The sequence below is a fragment of the Oryx dammah genome, unplaced genomic scaffold, assembly GCF_014754425.2.
Source record: "Oryx dammah isolate SB20612 unplaced genomic scaffold, SCBI_Odam_1.1 HiC_scaffold_10, whole genome shotgun sequence".
NCBI classification, from domain to species: domain Eukaryota; kingdom Metazoa; phylum Chordata; class Mammalia; order Artiodactyla; family Bovidae; genus Oryx; species Oryx dammah.
In genome coordinates, this window is record NW_024070194.1 from 66,030,000 (window position 1) to 66,043,313 (window position 13,314).

The following is a 13,314-nucleotide window of genomic DNA, read 5'->3' on the forward strand; positions in this document are numbered from 1 at the left end:
ATCAGAGTAAGAGAAGAGACTAACTTAAAACACAAAACAAAAAACCCAGCAGGGTTATGATTATCGTCTGCAGCTCTGATTCTAGATCAAATCCAGCTTCTGTGACACTGCCCCTGAGACGTGAAACAATGGAACAGCAGAAAACACATGGGCTAGTAACACAGTCATGCCTGTGTTCCCTCTGCTGTTGTTCCTCATTTACTGAACTTGTGTAAGACTAGGCTGAGATGCTAAGAGAAGTTTCTCTTGGAGATGTGGTGTGACAGACCTTAGGAATGGTGACGTTCCAGATGTTAACTGATTCTATGGTGTCAGCTCAATAATTACTAGTGGCCCCCAGTTACTAAACGAAGTCCAGATTGGGCAATTTGGAATTCTGTGACTTGCAGAGAATTATGAGAGGAAATACAGTAGGAAGGCCTTTGATGTCAGTCCAGTTGAGTTTGAAACTCTGCTGCCTGTAGGTAAATCATTTAATCTTTCTGAACCCATTTGGGGAAGAAGGGCACCTTTCTTGTTGAGCTGATGGTTAAATGAGATACTGAATGGAATTGTTAGCCCAGTATCTAGAACAGACATCTATGGCATGGTTAGTAGTAGCAGTTACTGCTGCTGATAATAACAACAAAGCATGGTTCTTGTCTGGATGGTCAGTTCTGCATCTATGCAGGGAGGCTTTTAATTCTTGTACCACTGGTTCCCTATATGTATTCTGGCCAATGATAGACAATCCCAAGAGAATGTGAAGAGCAAAATTTTCCTGAAAAATATAAGGAGGTGAAGTTCAATGCATATTGAACATTTTTTGAGCCACAAGGGGGTTTGGTGAATGTCTGAAGGATAGAGGTGCTGGTCATTGCTGCTGGAACTCAGTGAATTCAAAGTTTGACCTTAAACATTTCAACTCTAAGGCTCTAATAAAGATCAGCTTTCTATTAGGATCAGTTTTATACTTCTGTGCACTTGCTTTGGCTAAATTTTCAGTCACAGTTGGTGAGCCTTCTCTTTAATGAATCCTTACAGATAGCTTTCGAAACTGGCTAGGTTACTAACGTTCCTTCGTTCCATAAAGCCTGCATTATGTCATCTGTGCACCCGCTGAATGAACCCTGTGTTATGATATAGCTCCTAACCAGGGTCTGCGTTGAGAGAAGCCACATCAGCTAAGAAAGGACTAGACATCAGGTATCAGATGATGGATACTATATTTATTTGGGGCTCACTTATTTCTACTAAGATTCATGCTTTTTTCACTTGTGTGGGTTAGTGTTTATTCTATATTTCTACAACCACGTCCAACTCCCATTTTCCCCCTTGACACAACTTACTATTTGGATTGGAGGAATTGTCTGGTGGATCACATCCAATTCCCTCAATATATCCGACAAGCTGTGAGCTGTAGGTGTTCCAACCAGGAAAGCCAAACAAACAAACAATATTCACTCTTCTGATTGAAACAGAGCAGAACCCTGTGGTCCTCACCCTCATGTCTTCTGCCTTCATTTTGCCTGTAGAAAAATGTTAGCCAAAGATCGTTTAACCAGAGAGGTGAAAAAATGTAGAGAGCAAGGAAAACGGTCAAACAAGACCAAATAATGATAGTTGTCATTAAGCAAAGTCAAGGACCTTTAGTTCCTCCTCAAGGGCTGTAGATAATATTCCAAACTATATCTTGTGAGATGTCTTATAGATACTACCAGGTGGAGAAGTTTACAGGATGACCAGACTGTAGCCATGACATAAGTTGCCACAATTCCAAGAACTGGCCCCAAGAAATGGAGACAAACTACCCTGGAGCTGAAGGTTAACTGTACTTACAACGATCAAGGTGACATTGATCAGACCACTGATGACCAATTTCAAGATGACTGTCAAGAGCTGACTGTGCTGTTTCTGCATGTAAGGCCCTCTCTCTCTCTATAAAAGCTCTTGCCCACTGATTGTAAATGGTGCTGGGGGTAGTTAGCCTTTGGCGAGGTGTCTGCCCACCCCCTCCCTGGTTGTTGGCATCCAGAATAAAGCAAACTTTCCTTTCCACCAACCTTGACTCTTTATTGGCTTTGGAGTGGTGAGCAGCCAGACCCCACTTTTGGTTACATGGTCAGAAAAGAATCTTCCTCTGGGCATTGAGAATTCCCAGGCTGTGCCCAGGAAATGGACAGGTGTGGGCATGTGTGGGCAGGCATGTGAGACTCAGAGAGGTTTTCCTGGAAATTAGTGTTGGCTTTTCCTGCAAACTCGAGAGTATCTAGTGTGATCTGGGTTTCTGGGGGCTTCTGGGTCCACCTCCAGTCACCTTCTATAGCAGCAAGGCAAAGGGGGAGCCTGAGAGCCCACCAGAAGCCTCAAAGCCAAGCTGTGCCTGCCCTGCCCCCATCCTTGGCACGATTCCTGCACGGGATTCCTGGGGTGGTGATATAAAGTATTTGTGTTGTGCCTGCCCTGCCCCCATCCTTGGCACGATTCCTGCACGGGATTCCTGGGGTGGTGATATAAAGCATTTGTGTTGTGTTCAGTTGTTTCAGTCACATCCAACTCTTTGTGACTCCATGAACCATAGCCTGCTGGGCTCCTCTGCCCATGGGATTCTCCAGGCAAGAACACTGGAGTGGGTTGTCATGCCCTTCTCCAGGGGATCTTCCCTACTGAGGGACTGAATCCGCACCTCTTGTTTCTCCTGCATTTCAGGCGTTCTTTACTGCTTGAGCCATCAGCTGCTAGTCACTTCAGTTGTGTCCAACTCTGTGCGACCCCACAGATGGCAGCCCACCAGGCTCCCCCGTCCCTGGGATTCTCCAGGCAAGAACACTGGAGTGGGTTGCCATTGCCGTCACCAATGCGTGAAAGTGAAAAGTGAAAGTGAAAAGTGAAAGTGAAGTCACTCAGTCGTGTCTGACTCTTTGCGACCCCATGGACTGCAGCCCACCAGGCTCCTCCGTCCATGGGATTTTCCAGGTGTGAGTACTGGAGTGGGGTGCCATTGCCTTCTCCTGAGCCATCAGAGGAGCCCCATCAAGTATTTAGGGGACCTTATGAATTTCCAGGGGCTCAATTCAACTCCCTCCTTCAAATCCAAACTTTACGGAGGAAAGAGAGAGCTGTTGAAACACTCCAGTCTGGCTGCTTATGGAGGAAACAAACAACACACATTTGAAGGTGATTAATTGTCTTTATTGGAGGAAAACAAGTCATCAATCTCATCATCATTATGGTAGAAATCTTGATATGTGTACATGATTGTCAAGGCAGAGAATCATTTGCTACACAGGCCCGTTAACAATTTTGCAGTGCTGCAAACCTATGTGGAATAAACTTCTTGCAGAGTTTATTACATGCATGGAATAAATGCACACTTTCCCTTCTTTTGGACAAGCATGTTTTTATGGAAAAATCGAACCAATTACAAGCCTAGTAATAATAGACACAGGGACATTCCTGGGTTCAATGTCATAAGCTTTTGGAAAACATGCTCACTGTTGGGAGAGCTGCAAGAAGGACTATGGCATTATTGCAGTGACCAGAGCCAATTTAGAAATTGTTCCAAATTTTATTCTGGACAGAATGTACCTTTTGTATTAATATCTTTCAACCTGAACATGGGGCTAAGATAAATGTTCTCTGAAACATGCTGCCTGTCTTGCAAAACAAAGATGCTGCTGCAGGTTGCAGCATTTTTGTCATTATCACGATGTTTTTGTTTTTATAACATGTCAAGAGCCTGGCTGCCAGCGCTGCCCCAGCACCTCCTCCCTCAAGTGCAAGGTTACCATGAGAGCCCAGGAACCTCAGTGTGTCCAGATTAAGGTTTTTCTTTGAGAAGTAATTTATCCAGCGTTTGGGGCTTTTGAGTTCCTGGTGATATCTTATCTCTATGACGAAAGCCTCAACACTCCTTTCGTTTTCTTTTTTCCTGTCCATAAGAAAATAAAATCACCTCGAAGTAAAAGAAGTTGGTAAATCATCAGAAGACACAATCATCATAGGAGAAGTTCCCTGGAGACCAAAAGGTTAAAAATGGATATGGCGAATGCAGAAGCAGCATCAGTACAAAGGGGGGTGTGCAGTAGTCAGTCCCTTTGGTGTAGAGAGAGAGACAGACACCAAGAAGCCATTCCACACTTTGTCCACGAAACCAGACCTGGCAGCCACATGCTGCAGGGTTGGCTGCCAAGTGAACAGCCTTTGGGTTTGCAGAAGCAGAGGCCCCGGAGCCACAAGCGCGGCTGCTCCTGCTACAAGTGGCAGGGAAGGCGGGAGAGACTGATGCTCCTGCCCGTTCCATGTGGCCCAGAGTGGGAGGTGGGCCAGGTTGCGGCCAGCATGCAGGGCCGACTTCACAGTGGGGCTGGGCTCCTGTGCCTTGTGCTGGGCTGCAGATCGTACACTGGGATTGATGCACTGGGACCACACTAAAGGTCAGGGCTGAAGGGGGCTTGGGCCTCCTGCCTTCCTCTTTCTTCTCTTTCTTCTGGCCAATGTAGAAGTGTCAAGCAATCTCATTGGCACGTTGGTTTTCTTGGCATCTCTGTGAATTAAGTTCCCCTTTTAGAAATCTGCCCAATTCGCCCTTCCTATCTCAACTTTTTCAATTCCGAAAACCAACTGGAACACTCTTTGGCCAACTTGCAGCCCCAACCTAGGACCAGCCCCCTGTCCCTCGCAAAAAGTGGTGGGTTACAAACTGGTATATACATTTTTTTAAAAAAACAAACTGAACAGTGTTTGGTCTGGAATGTGTTTAAGGAAAAGGCCAACTCTGCAGAGTGTAAGTGGACAGAACGGGAAGCAGTATTGTTTCAGAAGAACATGCAAAGGTTTCGTGCATCAGTTGATTTAGAGGACCTTCATTCCATTTGCCAGAAGTGACAGTGAGACCCTGGGAAAGAGCACATCTTATTTCTGCTTATGGAAATGGGAGGAACTGCCCTCTACTGGGGCTTGCTGTGCGTTTTCACAACCAGAGGAAGCCCAGAAGGGAGCTTGTGGAGACCATAGAAAGTTGGCAAATCTAAAGTGTTGCAGGCGAAACACAGAGGCCATAACCCTCCTTCTCCCACCCTCACACCTGAAGCAATGGTTCCAGGGTGGCTTCTCCAAGGTGAAGAATCAACACAACCCAGGCCCTGGTGGGTGAGGGGGCTATGGTGGCCAAAGCCTTAAAATACTTAGTTATCTCCACTGGGATACAGTCTTTTCTTACAACACATCAAACCCCAGGGCATTCATCAAGCTGTCACTCCTGCAAAGAAAGGGTCAACCCCTTTCTCTGCAAGGAGGGGTCAGTTGCATTCTGTCCCTTTGTCCCTAGTATTTTGGGCCTTCATTCTAAAGGAGGGGGGTCTTCCTCTTGCATTCATAATCCGCCCAGATCTTCTGGACACCACGGGGGACAAGTGAACAGGGTGAGATTGGAGCTGCAGGTAGACTGAGCAGGCAGACACGTGTCACATGCCTTCCACCAGCTCACGCTCCCGGAGTGCCAGAGACTTGTCTGGTCAGCTCTAAGTCCGACTGCCCAGTTTCCTGGACGCCATGCTCAGAGCCAGCTGAAGAGCTGGGACTTGCTCAAAAGTCTGTCAGGGCCACACTTGGGTGCACGCCCTCTGTTTCAGACAAACGCTAGCCTCCCTGATGGCCTCATGGATGAGATGAAAATCAAGGAAGTGAAGGAGAGATAGGCAGGCAGCTGAGGACAAGACCATTCGAAGACACTCTTTCAAATAAGAAAAATAACCCACTTGCTCTGAGGAAGTGAAGAGACGAAGCTGGTGGGGGTGGGGGGTGTTGGAAGGAAGCCTGTGATGAAGTCCACGGTCCATCCTTAGCCTACCCACACGCACTGGCCTTGAGGGGACGGGTAAGCCGGGTGCCCCTATGAAAAGCTCAGCTTTTGTCGGTATAATCTGACATCAGTGAGGGTCCTAGGACTCTGCCACTCCACTTGGCCGGTGTACCAAAAGGCATATTCTGAGTTCTCTTCCTGTGTTGTAATCAAGTGTAAATAACATGGTTGAAAGAGAACCTCTGTTTTTTAACCACTAAGGCTCTCTGAGCAGAGAAGCTTTTCCATGTGGGGCTTATTTTCTCCTCTTCCTAAAACAATGGGGAAAAACCCTGAGTCTGGAGGCACCCAGACAGCAGAGATTCACCTGATGTCAAGTTCAACAGAGTCTACTTTTGGGCTGAAACAGTCACTATCTTCTTGACCCCAAATCACAAAGAGACACCTGCAACCTGCCTGTCTTTCAGCTCTTCTGCACTTTTCAGGTAGGACATATTTTCAAACTTAATTGCATAGAACATGCATCCCACACTTCAGCTCCAAAAAATAATTTGCCACCAATAAATCTGGCTTCAGATGCTGCTCTCCAACTGCAAATGACTGTGTAGTGCACACTTCAAGGAGCTGGTAACTATTTGGGCACACATTCTAAGTATCAGATTCAGGCAAATTATCACCCTTCCTCTATAACATCTAAGAACTTCTCTTATACTGTAGAAACTTAGATCTTTCACTACAGGTGTTAGTAAGCAACATTCTACTAAAGTCCTGGGAGACATGCCTCAGTTTTCTGATTCTGTTTATAATATTCATGCTATTGTCCTCCAAATGAGGCAATACTTGCCTCTTAACTGGGTCTTCTGTCATTTTATAGACATTTCCAGACTTTTTACAAATTTTGGAGAGTAACAGCTTGATTTCCACTCTGGATACACGTAGGGCAGATGTCAAGTGGGATTCCTTTAAAGGGGCTGAGTGTCTGTGATGCAGTGGACATGGGGTGGACCAGATGCCTGTCTTTCCAGCAGCTCTTAAACACAGCTGCACTGCTGTCCTGAAGGAGGCAGAATGCAGCTGTTGAGCCTCATAACACTGTGTGTGTGTGTGTGTTTGTGCTGAGCGGGCCATCACTGAACATTTGGCCTACACCCAGGCAAAGGTATAAAAGTGACAAAGACAGCCTGGCCAACAGGATCCACTGAGTGTGACTATCTGCGGGAGAAGAGCATGAGGACAAGGGAAGTCATGGGACCATCAAGAAGACACGCAGGGACCCACTGCGGCTCGAGGCCGACTGCGCGGATGCAGACTCGGGGCATCGTGTGGGCACGAGGGCTGAGAGAGGGCTTTTGCACCTGGCACCACCTGCTCGCCTCTTCATGACAGCATCTTGGAACTCTCGTGGAGAAGCGCTTTGTCCTGGGTTTCACACTGTGCTCGCTCTGGGTGCACACCTGTCCACCATGGGAGTGAACAACGTGGCCCAGTTTTCCTGGGACACTGCTGGTTTGAAAGTCCTATATCCTGGGAAATCCTTCAGTCCTGGGAAACCTGGGACCACTGGTGACCCCACCCTCTCAGATCTTTGGTTTGGGGACTCCCTTCATCAGAGGGATGGCTTTGCATGCCAGCTGGGGTGGTCTCTGGTTCTCACTGCAGTGTTCAGTGTCCCACTGGCCGGGCAGGTCACCTCTCCTCACCACCTCACATCAATGGGGTCTTTTCCCATTGCCCTCTCTTCCCCTCTCTGGATCCTCACCCTCTAAGAACAGTGTAAACACTTGCAGAAACAACTGGTGTGAGCTGGAGGCTGTTCGCAGTTGTAAGATTAGAAATGCATTTTTAAAAAACAGAGAGATCAATTTTAAAACTGCATAGCTGGGCTTTCACATGCCACCCTCCTCGTGAGAAAGGAGAGCTGTGTGAGAAATTTGCTCCAAATAAAATGGCATCGTGCTCTTTCTGTGCGGGAGGCTCTGAAATTTTTCCTGGGGGAGAGGGGTCATCTCCTTCATCACAACTCTAGCCTTTCATCTTGGAGGAGCAGGCTTCTTCGTTTCTGACCGCCGATGGCCAGAAGCCCCAGGGTCTCCATTTGGAGAGGGCTTCGCTAGAGGAGCTGCCAGGCAAGGTTTTCTGCAGGTGCCCTCCCAGGGGCTCCCCAACTCCCAGGGAGGAAACAGGCCTGCAGGAGAGGTGAGTTATCTTCTCAGAGAACCGCCCCTCCAAGGAAGAAAGGGAGACAAGGAGAATGAATTGAAGTAAAGTGCACCCTTCACCTTGGAGACAGATTCTCAATCAATCCTCTATTAGAATTTTAAAAAATACTTTTAAATTCCCTTTGAAGGGAAAAAAAATCTCTTAAAGGTTAACATAAAATTCTACTACTGACAAGCAAAAGATACAGGTCATGGAAATAAGAAGTATAGCTTGAAAGGACACATGTCTTAAAAGGAAAAAAAAAAAAACCCTAATGCACAATATTTACCAATACTTAAATAATCCAGTTGAAACCTTTTTTTTTTGTCATGAATGAAAAAATACAACATAGACGGTTACCTCTACTGAGAAGAGCGGGAACGACAGGGCTTGGGGAGAGGAACTGAGAAAGTCCGTTCTGTTAGAGCTTTGCGAGATTCATATATACAGCACCAGATCCTATTAAGTCAGCTCCCTTGAGTCAGTACAGTTTGTGAGAAATGAACACTTCAGAATTGCAGTATAAAATATGGCCATAAAAAAACTGCTGTCTTCCAGTCCTGTGCAGGGAGGCGCACCATGCAAGGTGGGATCGCTCTGGAGTGGCTGGTGGCGCTGGTGGCCCCCGGGGGCCCCCCTTCCCTGGCCCGGCCCCCCGGGCCCCACCTCCGGGGCCAGTCACTTGCTTCCAGAGTGCACTGTCGTCACAGTGGTGGGCCTCGGTCTCCGATCCGCTCCCACTCCTGAGACCCCAGATGAAGAAGACATGAAACTACAGAGCGTGGAGGGTGTCAGACCTGCAGGGGGTCAGCGGACACAGGAAGGTCACAGCTTTAGAAGGAGGTACTCACTCCCTCTTCCCACTGCAAGGGTTTGTTGGGGTAGGGGGACAAACTTTGAGGCCCTTGATTCTAAACGTTTACCTACCCACAGGAAAACATGTCAAGGATCCCCAGTCTTCTTAGGGACTCATCTTCCCTCCTTGCTTCCACATAGCAATGATAACTGCATTGTATTTGGATACATCATGGTTTCGCCACCATAACAGGATGGCTTCCATTTACTGAGCATTTACTACATACTAGGCATCAGGCTAGGTATTAAACACATGTGTGCGTGTGTGTATGCATGCGTGCTAAGCTGCTTCAGTCATGCCTGACTCTTTGCGACCTATGGACTGTAGCCCGCCAGGCTCCTCTGTCCATGGGATTCTCTGGGCAAGAATACTGGAGTGGGTTGTCATGCCCTCCTCCAGGGGATCTTCCTGGGATTGAACCCGCATCTTTTATGTCTCTTGCACTGGCAGGTGGGTTCTTTGTTACAAGCACTGCCTGGGAAGCCCAGTGAATACATACTGTCCTCATAAGAACTGTTTATTTCTTACAACAGTACTGGGAAAGCAGGGATTTTAAGAGCGAATAAAGAATGACCCCAGCTTGGTGTGTGCTCTGGACTTTTGGCTAAGAAGCATCTGTGATCCAGGGCACACTGACCTAGTCCTGCATGAATCAGCAGCCCCCCAGTCTAGAACAATTCCTGACATGCTGCACCTCCACCATTCCCCAGGCAGATGCTGGCATCAGAAATGTCCTGCGTGGGATGATCTTAGTTGCGGCAGTGTACCACCCACCCTTGCCACCATGATCTCATGAGCGTAAACACATGGACACTGTAAAGTAAATGACGATGATGGCTTTGCTGTCAGAGCCAGTGTCTGAATCTTCAAATAGACAATAGATTGTAGAGTTTCCTTTGACTGGAAGGTGGAAAGGATTAGTGCTGAAACGTATATTGGGCCTAAAGCAGTGTGCAATTGTGTCAGGAAATGCTCAGTGGAGGTTTCCTGGCAGAATTTAAAGGCTGGACATTCAGAAATGAGATTCGAGGATTATTTAAAGATGAAGGGAATCGTTTTTTGAGGCAAACAGGAAGGATGTGTCATGCCAAGGGTGAGACCAAGCTGAAGGGTTTCAGTGAAGGAAATTCTGCAGTGCAGACGAGAGCTTCCCTGGTGGCTCAGAGGGAAAGAATCCGCCTGCCTGTTCAGGACACACCTGAGTTGGGAAGATCCCCTGGAGAAGGAAATGGCAACCCACACCAGTATTCCTGCCTGGGAAATCCCATGGATAGAGGAACCTGGCAGACTACAGTCTACGGGGTCACCAAAGGTTTGGACACGACTTAGTGACTTAACAACAACAAGCGGTGCAGATGAGCCCGTGGAAAAGCCTAGCGATTGAGGTCAATGTGTAGAGCGGGCATTGGGAGAGGAAAATAAGGAGGGTGTGCCTGTGTCCTCGGCTATGTATTTGCTCCACGCAAACGTGGAGAACAACGACACATTAGTATGGGCTGGCCAGAACTCTGGTTGAGGTGTTCTGTAACATATCATGGAAAAACCGGAACCAACTTTTTGGCCAATGTAATATCATTACTCTGATCGCAAAGCCAACACACTTCAACTAAATTAGCTCAAATGATCATCCAATAATACAATCTAAAAGTCAGTGAGACCCAGGCTGTCGTGAGTCTCTCATCGGTCCCCAAGGGTGACGCCCAACAAGAAGCAAGTCAGATCATAAGGAGACGCATCAGGAAGTGTCGGCTTCCATTCACGCACGGCTGGGTGGGACTTGAGCCACTGATTTCTCATCTCAACGTGGAAATACTAGAACTTAGGCTTACATAGATATTGAATAATTAAAAGTTTAAACTATTTTGAAAAAGAGTCCTAGAGTTGTTGGGAGTGCTAATGAAATCGAGTATTAACAGTGCCCGACACACAGTAAAGTGAAAGTGTTAGTCGCTTAGCTGTGTCCACCCCATGGTCTGTCCATGGGATTCTCTAGGCAAGAATACTGGAGTGGGTAGCCATTTCTTTCTCCAGCGGATCTTCCTGGCCCAGGGATCGAACCAGGGTCTCCTGCATTGCAGGCAGATTTTTTACCATCTGAATTACCAGGGAAGCCTGACACACAGTAGGTACTCAGAGTCCCCTTTTCTCCCTACCAGATCTGTCTCAAACACCAGTTGGAAAGTTCTGTTTTTGCTACATACGCACAATCTTTTTGGCTGGCCAGACTGAGGCTGCTCGAAACACTTGCATTTGAACTGTCCAGGCTGCTGCCAAGATGTAGTTTTCTCATATGTCTCACGACGGCCGTGGCATTAAACGCTTGCTGAAATTTCAGAAAGAGGAAAAGCAGACAAAATATTTCAGCTAATTAGAAAAGCCTCCTGTCATTTCTCTTGTTACCCGCAGCAGTTTAACTTCTGAAAACGTCCTCATGATCCTCTAGAAAGGAAACTTATGTTGCCGCTTCTTCCAAAAGTACATTCATCCTTTGACCCTCTCTCCCCTCATCAAAATACATTTTGGAGATGAAGAGAATATTTTTCTTCTGACATAATCACGTAAACTATAGAATAAATGTAAACCAATTCTCTCCATAATTTAGAAGTGACTTCTAGAATGAAAAGCAGGTTGTAATAACGCAGTACCTTAACATTGTATTTTTAAGAGTTTCCACTTCTGATTATTGGTGTTTTTGCCCTAAATAACAGCATTTCCTGTGAATAAAGTAGTTCAATGGAATTATTATCTGCATAGTGTCTACTTGTTGGCTCTCATGGAAAAATAGCCAGCTCTTAATTACCCATGCTTATGAGGACACAGGCTAATGGTTTAAGTCCATCACATTTTTACTGGAATGTAGTGATAAGTTCAATTGAGATTTCCTGTTTCCCCTTTCCATTTTTATATCACTTTTTAATAAGAGTCAATTCCTCAAAGTTCCAGCAAAGTGAAGAAAGACAACAGGGATTTTTTAGGAAACTGCAAATGAGGAAGCACTGGCAATATTGCTGTTTCTGGATCTCAGAAGGAAGATATTAAATCATATACTTTATCCTTCTCACACCACGATGCTCTCTTCAAGTCTTAATCTTTACTACTTAAAATCAGCACCATTATTTGGGTGAGGTTCTGGGAATTTTCGTCAGACCTCCTGGGTGAGAACAACCTTTAGAAAGAAGCATCCCTCCAGCCATAGGGCAGGTCTGAGTGGTCAAGTTCACTGGGAATGCAGGAAATAAGAACTTACTCTCCACTTGCTTTTGGCGAAGTTCTTTCGGATCTGGGCGCTGACCGACTCGTGGATGTTTTTGCTGAGCGCTGTGTCACCAGCGATCCTGAAACCAAGGCAAAGATGCTTCTTCAGAAGGGTTTTGTAGGCGGCGGGGTGGCGGGGGGGTGTGGGCTCTGACACAGGGTCCCATGCTTTCTTGGCGAAGCCACGTCTTGTCCCCTTTTCCGGTTTGCTAAGAGGGTGGCCTGCACCCCCACGGCTGTCTGGAATGCTCACAGCCCACCGGCCGCCACCGCCCTCGCAGCCCCGACCCGCTCCCTCTCCGCACCCTCCAGGCTTGGGCAGCGCCTCCGTGGTAGACGGCTCTGCTTGGCTTCCCCTTCTCCCTTTGTTCCCACCATTCCTGCAGCTTCAGAGTCCACGTGGAGCACACGACCTGAGCTCAGCTCCCCTCCCTTGCCCCCAGCTTTCTACCTGCTAGGCCTCACCCCTGAGGTTGCAAGCAGGTCCGCCACCTGGTCTGACCTCCCAGCTTCCTCCCACCAGCCCCTCTCCCTGGCATCCCCAGAGCCTCTGGTCCACGGACCACTCACCGTCCCGGGCCCACCGCTCCATTCTGACTCTATCCCGGCTAGGCTAAGTTCTGCCACGTTCCACTCTTGCTCCCACCCTCGGGGCCCCTTATCTGCTCTGTACTCGGTGACAGGGACCCCAGTCTCAGCTCATCCCTGATTAGCACACCTTCTCCTGCATTTCCTTGAGAAGTCCTCGGCCACGGCCGAGGACCCCACGGCCCCCTAGATCTCACTGGGTCCCTGACATCACTGGGCAATCTTGATGCTGTTCCTGCTTGACCTGGGCTTTCTATTACAGGGAAGAAAGGCAGGCTTGGTCTTTGCCTCCTACCCTCAGGTCCCGCTCATCCTATCACTTCCTCCCTCTGCTTTGCCACACCTCTCCTCCCTTTCTCCCACACTTCCGTCCTCCCCCGAGCCCCCAATCTGTTCTTGTGCCTCCCTCTTTCCTCTGGGCCTGCAGATTCCAGTCTCACTGATGGCCCGGGGGGGGGGTCCTCTCCAGCCCATTCGTCTCCCTCACATCCTTCTCCACCTCCACACCACCCTCACTCGACATTCGACCCCCACCCCCATTCTCTGGCAATCTCACAGGAAACTCTTTTGTTTAGTCTTTTCTGGGCTGGAATCCACCCATCTCCCCTTTCTCTTAGCACCAAACTATTCAATT

At 47.7% G+C, this 13,314-nt stretch overlaps 1 protein-coding gene across 2 annotated transcripts in view; it reads right to left on the bottom strand.

The window, feature by feature from the left end:
* Positions 1 to 3,149: 3,149 nt before the first annotated feature.
* Positions 3,150 to 13,314, bottom strand: part of CAMK1D (calcium/calmodulin dependent protein kinase ID) — a 394,014-nt gene continuing 383,849 nt past the window's right edge. The window contains exons 9-11 of one of the 2 annotated variants that reach the window (XM_040248463.1): positions 12,085 to 12,172; positions 11,043 to 11,160; positions 3,150 to 8,778 (exon numbers count right to left, since the gene is read on the bottom strand). In XM_040248463.1, the coding sequence (XP_040104397.1) occupies positions 8,660 to 8,778; positions 11,043 to 11,160; positions 12,085 to 12,172 (325 nt within the window). In that variant the 3' untranslated portion in view covers positions 3,150 to 8,659. Of the gene's footprint in view, positions 8,779 to 11,038; positions 11,161 to 12,084; positions 12,173 to 13,314 lie in introns of both variants that reach the window. The other variant, XM_040248464.1, reaches the window with a different exon arrangement.